Raw genomic sequence first — 21,041 nt, 5'->3', positions numbered from 1 at the left:
CGGTTCTAAATAGTTGCCAAGAGTTCAACACTACTACTACCAACCATTTACCTCTCGAGAAGTTCCACTTCCAACTCCTGAAGGAAATTATTTTCAAATATCATACTCCACTTCCACGTTTTGGCGGCAGACCATTGGCAGAAGAACAAGACCTATTGCGTCTAACTGAAAGACATTTCTTATCACACATTCCAGCTACCCATAAAAAACTAAGACCAACAAGAAGATGTATTGTTCGTGCCAAACATGAAAAGAGGTCAGAATCGCGCTACAAGTAGTAGTTGTGTTGTTGTCTGGGTGTGTTCTCAATGTAGCGTGGCGCTCTGTGTAGTACCGTGCTTTGAAGGGCATCATACCAAAATTATATATTAAAGGGGTAAAGGGAATAAACCTACTTGGTTTTTGATTTCTTTCTAGAAATACAGTCACTCAAAAAAGTATCCGTACAGCCGAAAAAAAATTCTGTAAACCGTAACTTTTGACTGATTTTGTTCAAATTTTGTATAATGAAAATTCAAGCCGAAACTCAATTTGCGTAATCGAGCAACTTTTGAAAATTTAACTTTTAGAGTGCTTTCCAGCGTTTAAAAAAAACTCCGTTTCGAAAACTTCTTGTGCGGTGGAAATTTTTCAATGTGGTTTTAACATTCTTGCAGGGAGGATTTTTCTTCATATATCCTGAAAATTTGATCAAAATCGAACAACAAATAAGGGAGTTGCAGCCTTTCAAAAACGCCAAAGAGTGACGATTTTCGCGCAAAATGACGAAACTTTGACATTTTTGACGACTTTAACAAGCTGCAACTGCTTTATAACAAAAACTCGTGGTTGAAAATGCCTTCGGCAGAGCTGAGTTAGTATACATGACGTTCGCAAAATCGCGCATAAATTCAGTTTTTCTTAAAAATTTTTCAAAAAAAAATCAAATGCGTCAATTTGGTTTTAAAAAAGTACTTGCTGCTGCATTATCGTCAAAAAACATTTTGAACTAAACACTACAAGAATTTATAAATAACGTTCAAAATGCCTTACTTGTTTAGAGAAGCGGAACCTACGCCTCCGAAGAATGGTCCGGATGGCGCAACCGACCTTCCTCCCCTTTCACTTATTTGGACACGACCTGCACATATTCTTTATACAAGTTTTTGAACAAACGTGTTTTTAACGTACTTCAAATTTTTTGCAAATAGCTTTTCTCTGGGTGAGGAGTTTTCAATAACTGACAACGCCTTTACTTTTCGAAGTAAGGCAAACTCAAGAAACGATATAATGGTAGAAGGGTACTTGGTTGTAGATGTTTTTTTATGAAGCTTGAAATTATATAAGATGAGGAACCTTTTGGACCAATGGCCAGTTGAAAATTTATCAGAAAAAAAAGCTTTAAGTTCAGGCCTCTGGAAAGCCAACAAAGTGCAAATAAGATGAACTCACAATGATTATTTAAAATAGGAAATTTAATTGGCTTTCTAACTATACTATTGGAATTTTTGTAGCGGCAATGCAGAGGAAGATAAAGGGGTATTTAGATTAAAATATACTACAAGTCCTCAAAAATCAAAATATGAGATGTTCTCAAAGTGGGCTGAGTTTTCCTAAACTTTTCACGTTACATTTTTGGTAGCGTATGATGTGCAGAACCACTTCCTGGAGTTTGGCTAGGTAGTTCAGGGACACCCTGTATTGTTTCCTACGTATCCATTTTTAAGACATGTGAGCTGTGTGTTTACAAAACGACGTAAATTTTTTGTATGTTCCGAAGCGATATAATTTCTTTTACTATTCAGTTGAGTGTAAGCCGGACTGCAAGCAACGCGTTTCTTATGCTGAATAAAAGAGTCGACGTCAAACCAGTGTTCTTATGTTTCAGAGACTCATGATAAGTCTGTAGTGTGACTGTGATTTAGTGACGAAAAATGCGTGGTTCCAGGGATCGTTTCCTCTCATCTTTCGAGTTTAGTTTCACCTGCAGCAGCAAAGGTAAATGTCTCAACATTTTCTTTTTCCCATTTTATGAGTTTTCTTTCGATTTTAATCCCATTTGCAAAATGAACGGCAACGTATTCGTGTTTCTTTGTTCCAAAGCAGGCACGTCGAATCGTCTGCTCAATTAGTGAGTCAAAATGGGTGTTGCCAGATCATAATTTTATGTGAATAATGAGCGGCAATTTATCATCAATTGCCCGTCATTTAATGAGTCATGAGGAATATCTGTATGGCAACTTTTCTCATTAAAAAAAAACAAAAAACAAAAAAAAACCGTGATAAATCATCTATTTTCTAATATGGGGCAATACTACTGTTGCCAGATTTTCCCTTTTTTCCTTGTTTTAAATTCTAATTTCAAATGCATAATTTGCTGATGTTAATAAGTTACTAAAACTCTTTCTTTGCATACGTCTCCTAATAGGCAAGCCTACACTTTTTTATTTGCTGGAAAAAATTGGTTTGGAAATCGCGCATACACACTTTAAGAAAAGCTCTTAGATTTCAAATGAATAAAAAGTAAATATCGCATTAGTAACAAGACTAGCAAAGGATACACCGTGAGCAGGCTGGCGAGCTTTGATGTTAAACGACGCATCAGATTACTTGAAACCTTTGGAAACAATAAATTTATTACTGTCGCTTTCCCTGGTATAATATTGGAAACAACTCCAGCAGTAGAATATTTGAACGTACATTTTAGGCAGAATTTCAGATTTTGGAATCATCATTATTTTTTGTGTTTCTGATCGCCTTCAAAAGTTAAGAAAATATCTGTTTGAATAGCGAATTTTTCTCATTTTCTAACATCCTGCTCGTTCAAAGAGTCTTGGTTCGTTTTTGGGTTTTACTTGATATACTACGGTTAACTGAAAGGTGGCAAATTGTTCTTGAGGCTCTATGAAACACGTGAGTATACATAAATACACCCCAAAGAAAACATAAGTCGTTTGTTTCGGTAGAAATTCTCAAGGAAAGGTTTTCTCCTTCCAAGGTAGTCAATTAGGAGAATTCCGTTTGCGTCAAAAATAAAACTTAAGACTCCGCCTTTCTAGCTGATGGAATACGTTTGGTCTTAATAAAAAGCATGGTAGCAATGAAGACAATGAATCGCACACGGAGAACCCATAACGTAAAAGGTCAAGTGAGGTTCATCAGCTAGAAGGTGATGTAAGCTCTTTGGGAGGCAAAAGGAATTCTCCTAATTAACTTTCTCGAAAGGAGAAAGCCACTTGTTAGAGAATACTATGCATCGCTTTTGAACCGATCTCTAAACTGAAATTGTACTCTATAATACCAAAATAAGTTACGCTTTAACCCATTTTCATGCACAATAATTTACCACCATATTTAAAATAAATATATTAAGTAATAGGAACGGGCTGAAAGACCATATGGGTTGATGGCCCCTTTCCACTGGAAATAAAGATTTGTTGTATATAGTAATAGCAACACCGATGTCGGAAACGATAATAGATAATTGGTTGGTTAAATGGAAGAAAGGTCGTGTATTGAAACAAGTATTTCACCGTGCAAAAGGCATAAAAAATAATTTTTGGTTGCTTAGTTATTTTGAAAAAACCTAACATTTCGAACTCTTTTTTTATTTTGTCACAAGTTAGAGTGGGAAATGCAAAGAAGTCAGAAGCTTCAAGAATTTCCCTTTGTAGTTCTTCGTCTGCTTCAAGGTTAAGTCAATAAACATAATTCTTTTATGTATACTGTAAGAAATAAAAAATCAAATGGGGTTGTATCTGGAAAACGGGCTGGCCAAAGATGTTCTGAGAGATATTTCTATAAAACTATTTTATTATGTGCAGGTGCGGCATCCCGTTGCCTATGTATATTTGTTTATGCAAAACAAATTCAGCTGATTTTTGAATATCTGCGGTATATTCAATTTCGCAAAGCAATATGACGGGATTTTCAGTAGCCGATAACATTGCCTGTTCTTCGTGTTTTTAATTTATTACATGCTTATTTAGGTCACACTGCATAAGAAAAATGAAAGCTAATGATGATTGCCCATAAATCTAACTAAGAGTAGAGATGCTCAATTTTATTTAGAGACTTATGGACTTTAATTTTTCGTTTTCTAAATATATCGTTTTAGTTTTCTGTCGATATGACCCAGAATGACAACGTGGGGACTAACTCCACATGTCAGTTTTAACTCGATAATCAGTTGTAAAAATTAAGGCCCTATTGATTTCAATAATGCATGAATAGTCACATGATTACTTACTATAAATATATTTGTGAACTTCCTTCTTCAGATACGTATTCATATCCACGTAAATCACGATATACTCCCCGTTCTCAAATAACTGCGCTCTTTGCATGGTATCCATGAAATCCACCAATGAAATTGAAGTGCCCAGGAAAACGTAAACTGAAACAATCTTAGATTAGAATGTTGATACACTGGGCAGCAAAAGCAAACGAGCTTACTTCGCGTTTTGTTTTTTGAACTCTGGATGAACTCGTACCAGAACCCGGTCTGGCAACACTTGTAGTTCTGTTCACAACACTTGTGCCGGTCACGAGCGTTTTTCTTGTGCTGCACTGACATGTTCCGAGCTTCCGCCTGCTTCTCCAAGGAATGCGCTACCGTGTCCCAACCCTCCTCGTAAATGATCGAGAACTTGTTCCAATTGTAGTAATTTAGCAGGGAAACTATAGATTTGGTGACCTAAAATACCGTCGAGATACTAAAACACACATTTGCAAACAATTCTAAAATCGCGGTGTGCTTGAGTGGTGGGCTTAGTGAGGACTAGTGTGTACCTGGGTGTCTGGAGGCTCGGTCCTGGCGAAGGTTGGTATGGTCGAAGCTTTGTAGTCCGAACATTTCTGAAAGAGATAAATAAATTATTAGACTAAAAAGATTTTTACAATTTAAGGTAAATGCAACAATACAAGACAGTACATTTAATTTTTATCTGTTGTAAAGTGAGAATTTAAAAAAGGAGCCATCGTCTTTTGGCTTATTATAAACAAATAGCTTCTCGCATGGCAAGATATCTTTGTTTTCTTTTGGGTAATAAGACAGTGATGATTTTAATAAATGAATTTTCCAAATAGTCGGAGACAGCTCGTATTCACTCGTACTTTGAAGGCCTCAGCGTCAAGAAACCTTATTTTGAGATCTAGTTATTTAACTAACGAGTGCGGTAAGCAATACTTTAACGACCGCTGATGACAGCTAAACTGTGGTATTGGCAAAATCAGGGAAGAGATTAAATTTTTTACAACTTGTAGGCATTAAAACCAACCTGATTTTGGGATTGGAGAGTATTTCTCAAAGTTTTCAATAGAGAAGTTGTTAAATTTACTGATTTACTGATTTGGCAACGCTGTACTCGCTTCTTCCCAACTTGAAATGAAGACCGTGTTCGCCCATTCTTATGCTTCAGAGATGTTCATACTATTGATGAACATTCAGCTCAAAGATGGGTACACTATGTACAGTCCCTTCTGCAGCATTGTAGTAATTATGTTGTGATGACCGGATGCCTTAAAAGGATTAAATTTACTCACAAGCCATTGGGTAACTTCCTAGCTCTGAGCCTAGGTTCAGTTTTCTATTTTATCAAAAAAATAATATATAGAAAAATGAATTTTTGAGAAACTAGTCTAAGCTGGTGATGAATTTTGAATACCAAAATTATTTTGGACTTATTGAAAAATTGAAGGACTTCATGGCGGAATCGTTTCAAACCATTCTGTCTTCTTTTGCCCCATCTAGACTTTAAGGTGTCCAGTTAAAACTCCTTGTAGTAATGGTCTAAACTTCGTCGCATCCGTCAGCACACTACCAACGTTGCCAGTTTTTTGCGTATATGGTTTCTGGGTCTCAATCACAATATTTTGACGTAATAAACTTCAGTTAGATAAGATCATATGAGAGCCTTTATCATCAGTTAAATCCGGATATTTCCGAGAGTTTCCTGAATCTCTGGCAAAGGTTTGAAAATACGCGATAAACGGCAACATGGTGACCCCCTTTTATTTTTTGTTAGCTGCGTGGAATGGCAATGTTGACAGTCTCTACCATTTGCCTGTAATTCTCAGAATTTTAAAAATTGAAAATGAGTGTACAGCTTACAAAATATTTATTGACCGTGACGTCGCAGTTTTCCGTCCTTGTTAACCTGTTCAATCAAACGGATGTCAAGTGAAATGCAATTTGTCACGTCATGGTCAATGCTTATTTTCTAGACTATAACATGAGGTCAAACTAATATAAACTCAGATTTATAATAGACGCATTTCATGTTTTACTCGGTCTCAAATTCGGAAAGTAAGTGATAGCATCGCATCGCCCATAAAGTAAGACAAAGGCGAAGAAAGTGGCATTTCCCTAACAGTCGGCTTTAACATTTATGATTTTCTATATTTTCTTAATAAATTTTTACTCAAAATTTTGGAAAATTTAGATTCACCGAAGGTTTCACAATTGTTCGGTAAGTGAATTGGCAACACTGCGTTGCTTTCTTGTTTTTTAATCACGGTCAAGGTAGGTCGTCACTCCGATGTCTTTGTGACTCAGATAATCGCAGCATTGACAGTTACCTTTAGTTCTCTGAATAAGTCTAAATGTCCTGGAATGTTTTTAAAAGGTTTTGGCACCAACAAACTTGACAAGAGTTTGCCATCAAATTCAATATATTGTCAATAATAGTTCAAAGAAACCACACATTTTAACGACTTTTCCAGGAATCCTGTCTTAAAGAACTCAACAAACCTTCAGTACCACTCCGTACAGTACTGGTGTTAATTTAACTGTTAAGAGTTTAGCGACGTTTCAAAAATTCATTATTTAATTCTCAATATTCGTTATTTTCTTTAAAATTCAACATGAAACTAGAGTTGATTCAGATGCTTTGAATATCACTGAAAAATATGAAGATTGTCTAATTTTGAATTATCCAAAAATTCCTAATTTTGGGTTTGGAGTTCAGTAAACGGCAACAGCGCGAAGCTCAGTCCAGAGTGAAGCAATATTGGCAAACTTTCGAATTTGTTATTTATTGACCTGAATATTTGCAAGTTTTCGAAATAAAATTGAGCCACAATTGCAGACATTTGAGATGCTTTGAAAGGTCAAACTCGCTCAATAAGTAACACAGGAACTGTTTTTGATGTTTAGTAACAACTGCTGGGTCGTAAATATCAAGGATCTGGGTATTGATATTAGATGTAAAATTCGCGTATTTTTGAAAACTTTCTGTAGGCCAACAAATGATTCAATACCGAGATACAGAGTGTTAAAAATTACATAAATTTTAGTTTTTTTTTTAATTTACAGTTCCTAGTGTTAGATAGTAGAGAGTTATTAGAGTTATTTACTACAAGCGTTGACCATTAGCCACCTCTGAGAATCCTCCCGGTTGGGCACCAACCAACCCATTATAAATCTCTACAGGGTGATATTTTCTTGGAGTTCTCTCAAATTTTTGTAGTGCGCTAGAGACTACCTCTGGTCTCAAATTTCAATTTTCTTCTTCACTTGAAAATAAAATTCTTTCATTTTTAACGCATTGTACCTCGGTAACGAAGCACTTGCGGATCCACATTCTTAGCAAATTTATGCTCAAAATGAGATATTCTATTCTCAATTAGTTTTTTTGCATTTACAAATGCTACTACACTCCTTCAAAGATGCGAGTAAGGATATTTTTAGAAGTGAAGAAACACCATTGAATGTTAAGGAAATGGGCTAGGTGGATATTATGCAGGCGGTAAAGTATATATGATTAGTTACACAATTTATCGACACTATGAGCTTACAGGAAGTGATTCTGTTAGAAAATTTTGCAGGAACATAGAGGGAAGCCAAGTTTTAAAAGCACTCGATTCCAAATGTTCACGAAACAGTACCATCCAGGGGGCAAATACAGTAAAACGAACAATAACTTGATAAATCTTGCACATCCATTTAATAAAAATAGAACGTTTTCCATCTCTGCACATGTCGGTTAAAACCTGCTCCGCTTTTCAATAATTTATATCAAGGCTTTACATACAACAATTTGCAAACCTTGCGATGGTTTTCAAGATTGACATTGTGAGGTAATCCGCGAGCGAAATGAAAAATTTATTGCAAAATCAATAAACAACTTACGTAGCTGATCATCGGTATATTTCTGGCCTGCGATACTATAGCTTCGACGTAACAGGATCCCTCGGGGCCGAAGAAGGCGGCCACCCCCTCGCAAACCATGTCGGTCATGGCCCTGGTGGCCAAGACTGTGTCACCTCTGGTGTCATTCCATTTCAATTCCAGGCTCACATTGGGGAGGAGGTACTTGTCGTTGTTAATCTATAAAATAAAATTTATTTTCTTGATTTATACGTATAAAGACGTGGCGCTGTATACGTACTTCTTCTACCGCCATAGAAATGGCACCAGAAATCGCCAGGCCTTGCCTTTCTTTAAGGTCTCCTTTGACGGCCGTCAAGTAGCCAAGTACCAACTTTACCTTACCCGCCATTGGTTCTCGTTTGAGGTCGCCCACAGTGAGGTTTTCCCTGGTTTCGTCTTCAACAACTGAAGATAAGACCTTTCCATCCTTGTCCTTGTAATTTTCTACAATATAAATTAAAGCATTAACAGCGGCAAAATGCTCCAGGGTCGGGTTTAGGTCAATCGAGCTTAAGCCGTGATTCAACAACTCTACCTAAGACGACTCACAATTTGTTGTTAATTAAAATTAGGCAAACCGTAAGTTCTTGTAATGTTTCAGGATAAGTTTAACAAGAGAATATTTGACTTAAAACATCAGAAAACTGTAGGGAAAAATATTAAGTAAGTATTCCTACTCCTCGCTTTTCTTTTTACAAACTTGCGTCTTAGTGTACCATTATCGCACGCATGCGTATGATAGTATATTATACAACGAGCACGAAATGTTACTCGTTTCGTATGATTTCGACGGTTACGCACAAGGCACACACGTAAGTTACACTACAAAATTCGTTGCAGTTGTCACCAAAATGCCCACCGGGTAGCTGATGCTTGTTTTACCTCGTTGCGGTGGATACCAGTACGAAGCCGTGAGAAGTTCTGGTAGTATTTCAATATATACTCAGTCTCATACAAAACACACCACCCAGTAATAGTAATGATTAAGTCTTGTAACCCATTTAAGATGGAAACACCACTATAGCTTTTTTACTTATAACTAAATTTTAAAGAACTAAGGCTGAAAATATAGAGAATAAAACGCTTTATATTTGCTGTAAAACTTGTTTTTTTAACTCACTCAAACTGAGCCCTACTGTAGCTTGTTTTCTATTTTAAAAATCGAAAAAAAGTATTATGGGGTTTTTTGACAAAAAAGAAATTCAGTGAAATCAGCATTCCTTAAAATGGGTTAGTACCAAATTTCATTAAAAAATAATTATTAATAACTATATCGGAGAAGTTTATTTTAAACAAACAAAATATTAAATAAATAAACTAATAAACTAAATCTTGGAACCTTCCACTAGCTCGCCCTTTAATTCAATACATTTATTTTATCTTTTTAAAATGTTCCTTTGGACATTTTTCAATCGTAGAATTATGTCTTCACAAGTTTTCCTTGTGCGAGATCGAAGATCTTCAATATTGTGAGGATGCGATTTATAACCTTAATTTTTTATTGTGCCCCAAAGAAAAAAAATCTAAGGGCGTAAAATCGGGTGATTTAGGAGGCCATTCGATTAATGGAGTATTACGGCATATCCACTGATTTTTGACATACAAATTTAAATATTGTCTCACATAACCGGAATTGTGGACAGAACTGCTACCTAATTGAAAACAAAGATTTCTCAAATAAAGAAGTGGCAAATCGGCCAGAGAGTTCGTCTTTTCTCACTGAAAAAGTTTTAGAAAATTTGAGCCATTTAAATTTCCATTCAAAGAGAAATTTATTTGACATTTATCATTCAACTGTTCGTTTGAATTTGTTTTTATGGCTGCCTTGCTAAAACAACATTGCTTTTTTTTTGTGAAACTCTAATCATTTGATGCTCTATTACGAAGCATTATTTTGCTAAAATAACAAGAATTAATTATTATCATTAGGGGACGGCACATTTCATGTGAAAGTGGGGGCAGATTTAACAAGGGAATATTTAACCTACAGTAGTACAATAACAGGGGGGAAAAATATTCGGTAGATTAGTTCTACAAACATTTGGGATTAGTTCGCTAAACCCGTCTGGTACTTAAAACATTCTGTAGAAAAACTATTGTTGTCAAAAATGAAATTAATTTGACAGCAATAACGTTCACACAGGATGGTTTAAGTACCAGTCAGATTTAGATGAATCGACTTTTGATTGCAGACCTAGGCCTAAGAGAACCTACATAAAAATTCATGTAAAAAAAATTAAGTTTATAAGAACAAATGCCAAAAATGCGAGCCATTATGTTGAAACGCATGCGTCGAATGAACAAAAAATAATACATTATACACCAAAGTTGAGAGCTAAATTATTGCAACGGTGACATTTCATTTGACATTAATTTCTATGACAACCATGACAAAAGACAAATGACGATGGTGTTGACATTGTGGGAGTTAGATCGTTAAGTAACTAATAAGTCATATAGGTGTGGTTATTGGCCCGTTATTTAACTGTTTTAGAAAAAAAGGCAAGAAAACTTACTTCACACCAAAATTGGATGTGTCATTTAACACGTCCAATAATAATCTCTTTTAAAGCTAATAGTGGGAAAAATTGGGTTTTTAACTTCTTTTTTATTATTTTAGTTGTAACTTGTGTTCGAATTTTATAAGTACGACAAATAACAACACTCGCTATTGGGTAACATTCTGCTTTCGTGAAAAGTTACTATCTAAATTAATAATAAACTTTTTTTGTTAGGATATTCTAAAAATCAGCTTGCAAAAATGCTTTGATTTTGAAACTTTAGATGATTATACGTATGGCTATATGTATTTAAGGGGGCATACTCTTGAAATTAAAATTTTTTTTAATGATTTTGGACTTATTTTTGTTAGTAGAAATAAATGTGTCGCAAAATCGATGCCCTGCTGGTGCAGAAAATCGTTTTTGAACACCCCATACGGAGTTACGAGGAATTTTCTGACGCTTTCAAGGACTTGAAGATAAGACCTTAAAAATACAAAATAATAATAATCTTTATTTCCTAGGAAGTAGGCTATCGACCGTTAGGTCTTTCTGCCTTAAAAATAAATTTTTTCGGGAATTATCGCAATTTGAAATTTTTACGGAATATTCGAAAGTTTTTGAGATTTCCAAGAAACATCAAACAAAATTTAGAAATTATTGTTGAGGTTCTAAGCGAATTTCTAGACAATTTGAAAATTTGCGGAGATTTTTTTTAAGATACTTACGGAATTTTCGAATATTTCTGTCGATTGTGATAGGGCTTACAGTGACTTCTTAGAATTTAAAGATATTTGTAGAGGTTTTCAAGAGGTCTTCATATTGAATTATGTACTTTTATTTCCTAAAAGTAAAAAAACTTCAAAGGAAATTTCATCATTTTCAAAATACTGTAAAATGAGAACTTTATTTTTTTTTCGAAAATCGACTTTAACCTTTAATAGAAATGGTTCGAAGTGTGAGTCTCTTGGCGAGTAGTCTATTTTTAAGACTTCCTACGTCATTTCTGAGGAAATATGTAATGAAGTAGTTAGTGTTTGACACCAAGGACAAACTGAACTGTCGGTTAATAATTTCTCCAATCTTACCATTGGAAGAATCGTTGTAATAGGAACTCTGGGTGGCTACTGATGGATCCCACTCGGGAAGGACGGAGTCAGCGTCGGAGAAACACAGGAGCAGCGTGACCAGCAGAGAAGCCAGGCCTAGTTGCATGGCCAGGCTCCCCTTTCACTATAGTGCCAGGGACACCTAAAACCAACAGTAGGAAATTAAGTTTATTGTACCGCTGGAACTACAAACCAGGTATTCTTCGAAAGTGAGAGAGTCAGAGACGCGCGCCTCTGACTTTATCCCAACCTTGACCCTATACTTATAGGTGGGTTGCAATCATCTACCATCGAGACTATTCGTCATCCAACACCATGTTTCGCTAAACCTCTACCTTTTTTAAAACCCACAAATCACAATCGACAATTAATAGCTTAAGGTTATTATGTTCCAGTCTATTTTTAGACCTAACGCGACACGTTGTCTATTGTAAAATGGTAATTAAGCGGATGGAGCATTGTTTTATACAAATAAATAAATGGTAATGTGTGTGTGTTTAGCCTATATACATTTTCGGGCAACAATAGCTCAGAGTACACGAGATTCTTTAATTTTGTGCCGCCATGTTTACGCGGTGTGCGATTGCTTTTGGGTTTTGACGAGATTTTCCAATTAAAGAGAAGTCAAGAATCGACTGGAACATTAGACATCATTATGAAACAGTCACGAGGACGAGATCACTCCATCTGAAGATCTCTTGTGCCTATGCATATAGGCACAAAAGCTCTTTATACATTCTCGGGCAATATTATCTCAGAGTACACGAGATTCTTTAATTTTGTGCCGTCGTGCTTACGCGTTGTATAATTATTCCCCTTGGGTTTCCATGAGATTTTCCAATTAAAGTAAAGTCGATTGGGATATTAAAGATCATTTCCAAACAGCCACGAGCAGGGTTTCTCTCTATCTGCAGATCTTTGGGTCTACATGTGGTCTCTATACATTCTCGGGCAATATTATCTCAGAGTACACGAGATTCTTTAATTTTGTGCCGTCGTGCTTTCGCGTTGTATAATTATTCCTCTTGGGTTTCCATGAGGTTTTCTAATTAAACTAAAGTTGATTGGAATATTAAAGATCACTTCCAAACAGCCACGAAGAGGGTATCTCTCTATCTGCAGATCTTTGGGCCTGCATGTGGTCTCTATACATTTTCTGGCAACAGTATGTCAAAGTACATGAGATTCTTTAATTTTGTGCTGTCGTGCTTTCGCGGTGTACAATTATTTCGCTCGGCTTTTCTTGAGATCTTGAAACGGCCACGAGAACGAGCTCGCTCGACTTGAAGAGATTTTGTGTTTATTTAATCATCTGAGAAAAACAGAAGAACTTAAGAAACTCTAGACGCAATGATGACATAAGGAAAATATTAATAGTCCATATTCTCTATCGGGGTTGTGTAACTGACCAGCTCAGCTTTCCTCAAGACACTGATGGGTAAACGGCAAAATACACTTCCTTCCATTCAAATATTCATTCGTTTGCAAAATCTTTGTTCCCCCTGGGCAAGACGCTTTTATACATTTGTTGCGATTAATTGCAGTACGAAATTATCTAATTTGTTCATTCTGAAAATAATGGCGTTTAAAACTATTTTGTGCCATGAGGAGATTAACCACGTGAAGACCATTGGTCATATCCACTTTGCCTTAAACCACTATCGTTAGTGACCATGTTGTTGTTGTTCTGTCGAATTAAGAATAATTATACAAATAGGTATCTAATGTGTATGGCGTGATCTTAGAAGTCTAACTGATAAACTGAAATACGCCTGGACAATTTTAACCTAATCACCTTGACCAGACATTGTATAATGTCTCAGAAACGCATGTAAAGGTTGAATACCGATGCTATACAAAATGTTCCCTAATGTAATATAAGCCTTTGGGATCGTTGAATTTGCGCAAAGAAAGGGTAGTGGTTTATGTAATTTTACGTTCCAAAGTCCCCTCTTGTATGTTATCTTCACCATAAACTAGATGCAAAATCAGTTAAGTTCGCATACACTTTCACATTTTGATACTAGACCAGATAACGCTACATATTTTCAGAAAATTCCAACTATTTCCGGAGGTACTCGACAAATGTCTAGGAATTATACCGGGTGTCCCACCGAGAACCGTCCTTGGACATTTTGGAAAAACTATAAATAGCAAAGTGGTGAAAATTTAGCGGTATGATCGGAGCCTTAGGGCGACCTCGTCAAAAATATTTTCAATGACGTCACACTTCCGGTTACACCGGAAGTCGACTTGGATTCTCTGACAATCGAAAATACCAAGTTTACACCTAGTTAGCCTCACATTTATCATATTTAACACGTAATTCAGAATTTACGTTGTACATTTGCCAAAGCTCCAAAACTGCTACACGTCACTTGATTTACAACCTCCCGATATTAATCCCGCATTACCGGCTGTATTTATTTGTCCATTATTATCAGATAAATTTAGCGCATATAAAATGCCTATTATAAGCCTAGAGACAGTTTTCAATGGAAAAGTGCAACTCACTACCTCTCGACTGAACGGCAGTAATAAAAATTTCCACGAGTGCGAACGAATTGTTTTTAACCGTGTAATGACTATATAAAGTAATCGTCTTTGACCTTACAAATTTACTTAAGGCAATGCTATAAATAGCCACCAGTTAAATATACCTAATAATAAACGTGTTAAGCCGTTCAATTTTCTTATAGTTAATTTTTGAATGCCGCAATTAGCGGCACATTAATTTTGCCAGTTTTACCCATCGGGTAAACCCAGGAGATGGCTAAATTTAGTCGCACACGTGAGGTACACATATACGTACTCACGAAGTTAACATACAGGGTGTTCGATGACGACAGGAAAATGGTTAAAGAGATGAATATTATATAGTTTATTTCCAATTAAAAGTGTCGTACAACGAACGATCAGCTTCTCAACTGCTTTAGAAATGTTAAGATTATATGTTTTTCTCGATTGTTAACAACATTGTTGCATATCCACTGAAAAAAAAACTAAAGTAAACGTGCATTGTCTCCAATTAATCAAATTAAAACAGTAACAGCGGTAAAATTAGCATGTTTTTACTTACAATAATGTTTACTAACGAAGAATATGCGGACATGGTTTTGCTAATGATAAAGCGCTCGAAGCTGTTAAGCCGCGTCAATTTAGATTTGCAGGACAAATTGCCAATCACAGAGCATTCATCAAGTTTTAAGGAAAACTAACCGCTTCCTTTTTTTCCTTCTGGTCCCCGCGAAGCCCAGACTTGACACCTCTAGATTTTTACGTTTCGGCTCATCTGTAATCCCAAATGTATTCGCAATCCATCGATTCCAGAGGATAAGTGATAGGGAGAGTACAAGATGCGCGCGACTCCATAGGGAAATAAATAAATTGCGTGTAAACCAAGAATATTTAGCGCATCTTTCAAATATCTCCAAAACAATTTAAAATGGGACCATTATGACCTTTTCTATCGGAAATGAACTATACGTATAATCAACCCTGCAAATATTTTCCTCTCGTCGTAGACCATACTGTGTTCTGTTATTGCATAGGAGTTGGTACTTTTGAATTCCTGGTATAAAATTAATATGAGATTTTATTCGCTTAAGTATAAGCGATAGAGGTTTTCAGTGGCCTCGTTTTTAATAGGTAAAGAAAGTCCAGATCCTGCAATAAAGACTTATTCAGATATTAAATGTGAACGTCATTAGTTTATACGTTTCCGGATTTACGTTGATTAATCCGCATTACTTACGTAGGTGAATACTTCTCATTCACAGATACACCGTCTCGAAACAAATAGGCGCGTAAACACGTTAAGACTGAATAAGCCAGTGAGTTCTCGGTGAGTAAAGGTTTAATGTCGGAAGAGTCCTATGAACATTCAGAAGCTCTGCAAACGACGTGGTATGTCAGCAAAGCATTTTTGAAAAAAAAAAAAAACGAAAAAACAGATATTTCACGTTTAACTGTGACAATACCTATTAACAGTTCGAATAGGTACAAAATGGTGATATCTCAGCAACTGAGGGAGAGTTGTTTCGTCGTCAATGATGAAATAAAAATGTTGCGTAAGACGCAAATTCCAGACCCTTCTAAATTATTCATTAAATACGTAACGATTCTACCGAGTGTCCGGGCGAACCCTGGATACACGAAGTTAACATGGGAAGTCGGTTTTTATTTATTTTTTTTTGCACTAGCACGGATGATCTAGTTGAAAAACTTTTACATGGAGATTGTAGCCCCCAAGACCGGCCGTCATTCCGCATTTTTTTAAATTTTCCAATTAAAGCCGTTTTGGTTCAATACGTCTCCAAATGAAAAAAAATTGAATGTCACGCGTTACAGTGCGAGTCCACGATTGTTAACCGATTATTGACTGTTAACCATGACAGATAAATATACACTGGCGAGCATGAAATTCGGGTCACTTCGAAATTTTCAAATATAAATGTATTGAAAGAGAAGTGATATTTTTCGCTGGTATGCCGGCATTGCTTCATGAAATTTCGGATCATTGGGAAAATGTTTACGGTTCTGCATGGTTCTACCATGAAAAAAAAAAAGACGAGACGGGAAGACGTCTTCGCAGTCGTGTACCCGCTCCAAGAACGGCTGGGGAATTGCGAGAATTTCTTCAGGAAATATGGGAAAACCTACCCCAGGGTGTTATTCGCAACCTCATTGAAAGCATGCCCCGAGGCTTGCAGGCTGTCATAAACGCTAGAGGGGGAAATACGCGATATTAATGTCGTTATGAGTTGAGCACAAAATTGTGTTCAAAAATGTTACAGTGCTTGGGTAATGGACACCTGTACAATACATCGGTTATTTGGGTACAGGATCGTGTTTTTTTCACCATTTACCCTTAACAAGGTTGAAGAACCTCAGAATCGATAAAGGCTATCTTTTTTATTTTTTTGGAAGTTAGGAAGGCAAAAATTTCGAAAATACCAAAGTGACCTGAATTTTACGCTCGCCAGTGTAGTTCCACCATGAATTCTGAAAGAGTATTAAAATACGGAACTCTTTCTTAATTTAACCGACCTTGCACCTCTCGCCGTTTGGAAGTCTCAATGGCGGTCTTAGCGTGGGTGCCCACCCTGCATATAAAAAAAAGGTCCAAACTTACCATACTCTTATCTACAATTATCACATTCTCTTATTCCATTTCCTTTAATTCTTTTTTTTTATTTTGTGAAATTTACTATAGAGATTCATGAAAGGAAAAAAAAATTTGGGTTAGCTTAAATACTTCACCAACTACATTTAGAAACGGCCGAAAATGCCACTTTTGGCCAACCAGGTCCCGCTTTATCACAAGCAAAACCACTACTATCAGACGATTTATTGAAATTCCGTACCATTTAGATGAATGCAGACGCATTTATAATCGAACATCACCTGATCCAGCGTGTGCAGCATGCATGACTGGAACGGATTTCCAATCACGTCTGACTATTAAGTTATTAAGATATTAATCATTTCTGGATATTAAGTTTCTTTGATCCCAACAACCACCCGTAACAATTTTGAATAAATTACGAATAATTGGTACACGCTTTATTAGTTTTGCACCAAGAAAAACTTTCTTTTATTCTAGGTGAATATTGTGAAGCATGTAGTTTTAGATGTTAAGCCATTAATGGATGCTTCTATTAACTGAAAAAGGGTATATTGCTGCGAAGAACGGTAAACCCCCTACGCGACGACCTTATATGAACTTGCTGGGTTCTAGAGACCAACTGGCCACAGAGAGACGTGGGCGTACCGCGTGTCTCAGTGACTCACGTTTGGAAAAGAAACCGCTGGCGAAGTTTGGGATTATTCGGGAATGGCAGAACAGTTAGGAAGCTATAGGGCGGACATAAGTCAACTCCCCTACATTCACAGAGCTGTCTTGTCTTGTCAATACATGTTATTTGACCTCAAGCAAACGGATTCAAATGTTCGGTCTCATTAGGACTGGCTAAGGTATTCAGAGACAATATTACGAGCGAGTCACGATTTTCCGGAAATTTAATCGAAAGCATATCACCATCAGACAGAAAATTGTGAAGTCACCCGAAGTGTAATACGTAGCCTATTTGAACGGTAACTTAAAAGACAAGATAACCGTAAATACGTATGCAAATGAAATAAATTGGCCCGCTTGTTGAACACTTCCTCGAGACCACTTGATAGATAAATGTCGGTACAACGTGTGAAACAATAATAAAATTTAATAAACACTGTTTTAATCCACTTTAAATTAAGTTGAATCGACTAAATTGGATTGGGTGCGCACTATTGACCAGCTTTGATTGCTTTAATTTCATTGATACTTTCATTACAACGATGATTTACTCCGGACTTTAAGGAGCATGTATGTTCTTTATGCATTGTCATAGTTTTCAAATTTTATTTAAAAATAGCTATAACCACCAAGATGTCGAACTGTTTAGAAGATTTGTTGTCTTTTCACTGCACCGCCTAATACTTAACTTATTGCGCATCATTGGCTTGTACAGGGTGCGCTTGGCAACCCAGTGGACATAAAACGAGGACGTCTAGAGCACCTCGAAACGTTTTCATTTTTCATATGAAATACTTCTAATCGGCTGTGTCCATAAAATTAAAAAAATAAATAAATAAAAAAGAAATTGTTACTAAAGACTTAAAGCCGACATTTTTTTAAAATGCATCTGAGATCAGAATATTTACTTTCACGGGATCATGGTTTTTAAGTTCAATCTACAAGAAGGTAGATTGCCGATCTTCGGAACAGTCGCGAATGTTCGAATTAAAATCCAGATGCTTCAGTAGCTCATTATTGCCACACAAAATTTCAGACAAATGTGTGGGCAAGTACTGTTGGACGGTATTTGGAAAGTCCAGTTCTTTTAGCAAGTCGCGTGACCGGAAGAACTTATTACTTTTTCTTATAAAATACTCCTGCCGAAGCTACTGGAACTTTTGCCGTTACAATTATACCGCGAAATATGGTTTATACACGATGGAGTGCCTCCACATTTCAGTTGGGTTGCTTCTGGATGAATGGATAGAAATTTTTAAACGTTTCAAAATGTGGAGAAGCCGTGGGAATAACTGCGCTAAACACTGGCCATCGCGATCAGCAGATTTATACATGTGTGACTTCTAGAATTATTTGTTTAATTGTGTGAAATAAGTTGAAATGCTGCGCTTGTTGCTAATTTTTTTTTCATTGAATTTTTGATTAGCAATTTTGGAACACCTTTAAACGACATAATTTTATTTTTGTTAAGTCTAATAGGTTTTGACTTCAATCACAAAATCGCAAGTTTCTCCGAAACGAATAATTTCCTGAAAAAATAAAAATAAAAAAAGTGTAAAATTGACTTTGACACGATAAATATTTCATATAAAAAAATTGACTTGCTTTGGCACCCTCTAAAACTCATCTGTTTTGTATTCAATGCGATGCGAATCTGAGACATCAGCGAGATATTTCCAGAACGAATTCGAATCGTGCTGAATGTGTTAATCACCCGTGAATTCTCAAGAATCTGTTTTCATACGCTTATACGCCCCCGGATGTTCATCAAATGTTTTCAATCCCCAGGTTTAAAATTCCACAATTACATCTCCTTCCTTGTTTGGTAAAGATATGCCTTCCAACCACGTCTCATTTGGTGTTGGATTCAATTGGAGAAACTGGACCTGTTACATCTACTGCTACTATTTTCCATAGGCTGCCACTGATATACTGCAGTGAACAGTTAAGTAGGTCATTCTTCCTCTTGGCCGAGTTTTGGGACCTTTCTTTGACGAATGCAAATCGAATCGTTTGCTCCATCTTGTAACGTCCTTTCCGCGATTTATCTCGTAAAACCGTCTTCTCACTCTGCTCAAGCTCGTATTAACTCAAAAATTACCACTTCCACCCCTGTCGTGAAATTCGCACAGCAGACTTTCATTCCAAGATTTTCTAAGATTACGAACTGTTATCTGATAAGTAAAGCCGTTCCTATTCGGTCTTATTTATGAATGTTAAGACTTTTCACAATTAAAGAGAATCCCCTTGCAGCTAGTAATCATTCATCGTTGGCCCATATCTCGATATATCATCCCAAATTGGTATCATTTCTTTCTCCAGCCATTCCCAGCATCTGACTGCTGTTCCTCCAATAATTTCTCTTTCATCATGTCCCTATCCAACGCTACTTTAAGTGATTCCGTATCTGTCAGTTGTCACAATTTTTGATTACATCGCAATTTGACAGTCGCCAATGTTATCACTATATGATGTCTTTGACAAACTGTCAGCGTTCGTATTACTTTGTTCTTCTCATAATTGTAAATCTGCTTTGCTTGAAGGTCTAGAGGGCAGCGAATTGGCCTTAGAACAGCGAATCGGGAACGGCCTCAAGTGCAGTATTGACAGATGGTGTCAAGTTTTCTGTAGTGTCAAATATATTGTATGTGTCTAGCACGAGTTTGTCCCTAGATTTAGGGACACCTCAAACTGGAAATCTGACTTTCGTCGCAATATGTATGCTTAAAAGGAAAAAAAGTCAATTTCAGTAGATTTGAATCCTCTCACATACTCTCAATAGTAATCGACTTTGTTTATAGATTAAATTACCGATAGCAGTGAGCAAGTAGCGATGTCAGTACTTCAATGACGAATTACTTTTAATAATATTTTACTTCAGTCATAAGTCAACAAGCAATTTCTATTATTCCCTGAAGGAGGATGCCTAGGTACTTCACCTAAGCTACTCGAACACACTTATAATTTGGAATTTATCTAATTAACACTATTTTACTTGAACGAAGTGGCATCAAACTCCAGTACCGGCCAGATGGTCTAATAAAAACCCATATTGTTATTTATTTTACAAGTAGGTACTTGAAGCATTCGAACAATAGTAATACCTCATGTCATTTTGTCATAATAAGCGGAGATGGTATATATTTAAGAGCATGGCATGTTCACTGATTAGTAGATGCAGTCATTTTATTGAGACGTAGGTGGTCACAAAAGACATGGGTGGATATGGTCAGGGCCGGACTTAGCGAGTCTAGCGCCCTACGCGAAATTTTTAATCGCCGCCCCCCTACGCCCAAGAAAGACCGCCGAACAGATAGGTTCGCCACTCTGAGCCATTGCCCGACCTTGCCCCTTCCCTCATAAGGCTGGTACTGGTTATGGGCAAAAATTGGATAGATTACGATATTATTTAGTCAGTAAATGGAGAAAGATCAAGAGAGAAATCTATTAGAGGACACATTTGGACAATGATTTTTTAGTCTTCAAGTGCGAATCCTAAATGA

At 36.5% G+C, this 21,041-nt stretch overlaps 1 protein-coding gene across 5 annotated transcripts in view; it reads right to left on the bottom strand.

Annotated features, from left to right (window-relative positions):
• The window catches only part of LOC136348608 (receptor-type guanylate cyclase Gyc76C-like), a 51,260-nt gene that overhangs the window by 10,426 nt on the left and 19,793 nt on the right, over positions 1 to 21,041 (bottom strand). For all 5 annotated transcript variants that reach the window (XM_066299574.1, XM_066299570.1, XM_066299573.1 and 2 more), the window contains 6 exons: positions 11,721 to 11,883; positions 8,370 to 8,575; positions 8,111 to 8,308; positions 4,771 to 4,836; positions 4,435 to 4,675; positions 4,229 to 4,375 (listed from right to left, as the gene is read on the bottom strand). In XM_066299574.1, coding sequence (XP_066155671.1) covers positions 4,229 to 4,375; positions 4,435 to 4,675; positions 4,771 to 4,836; positions 8,111 to 8,308; positions 8,370 to 8,575; positions 11,721 to 11,847 — 985 coding nt within the window. In that variant the 5' untranslated portion in view covers positions 11,848 to 11,883. The remainder of the gene's footprint in view (positions 1 to 4,228; positions 4,376 to 4,434; positions 4,676 to 4,770; positions 4,837 to 8,110; positions 8,309 to 8,369; positions 8,576 to 11,720; positions 11,884 to 21,041) is intronic.

Source organism: Euwallacea fornicatus, chromosome 34 (assembly GCF_040115645.1).
Source record: "Euwallacea fornicatus isolate EFF26 chromosome 34, ASM4011564v1, whole genome shotgun sequence".
NCBI lineage: Eukaryota > Metazoa > Arthropoda > Insecta > Coleoptera > Curculionidae > Euwallacea > Euwallacea fornicatus.
Note: the sequence above shows the minus strand (reverse complement) of the source record. Positions and strands in the feature narration are given on the sequence as shown.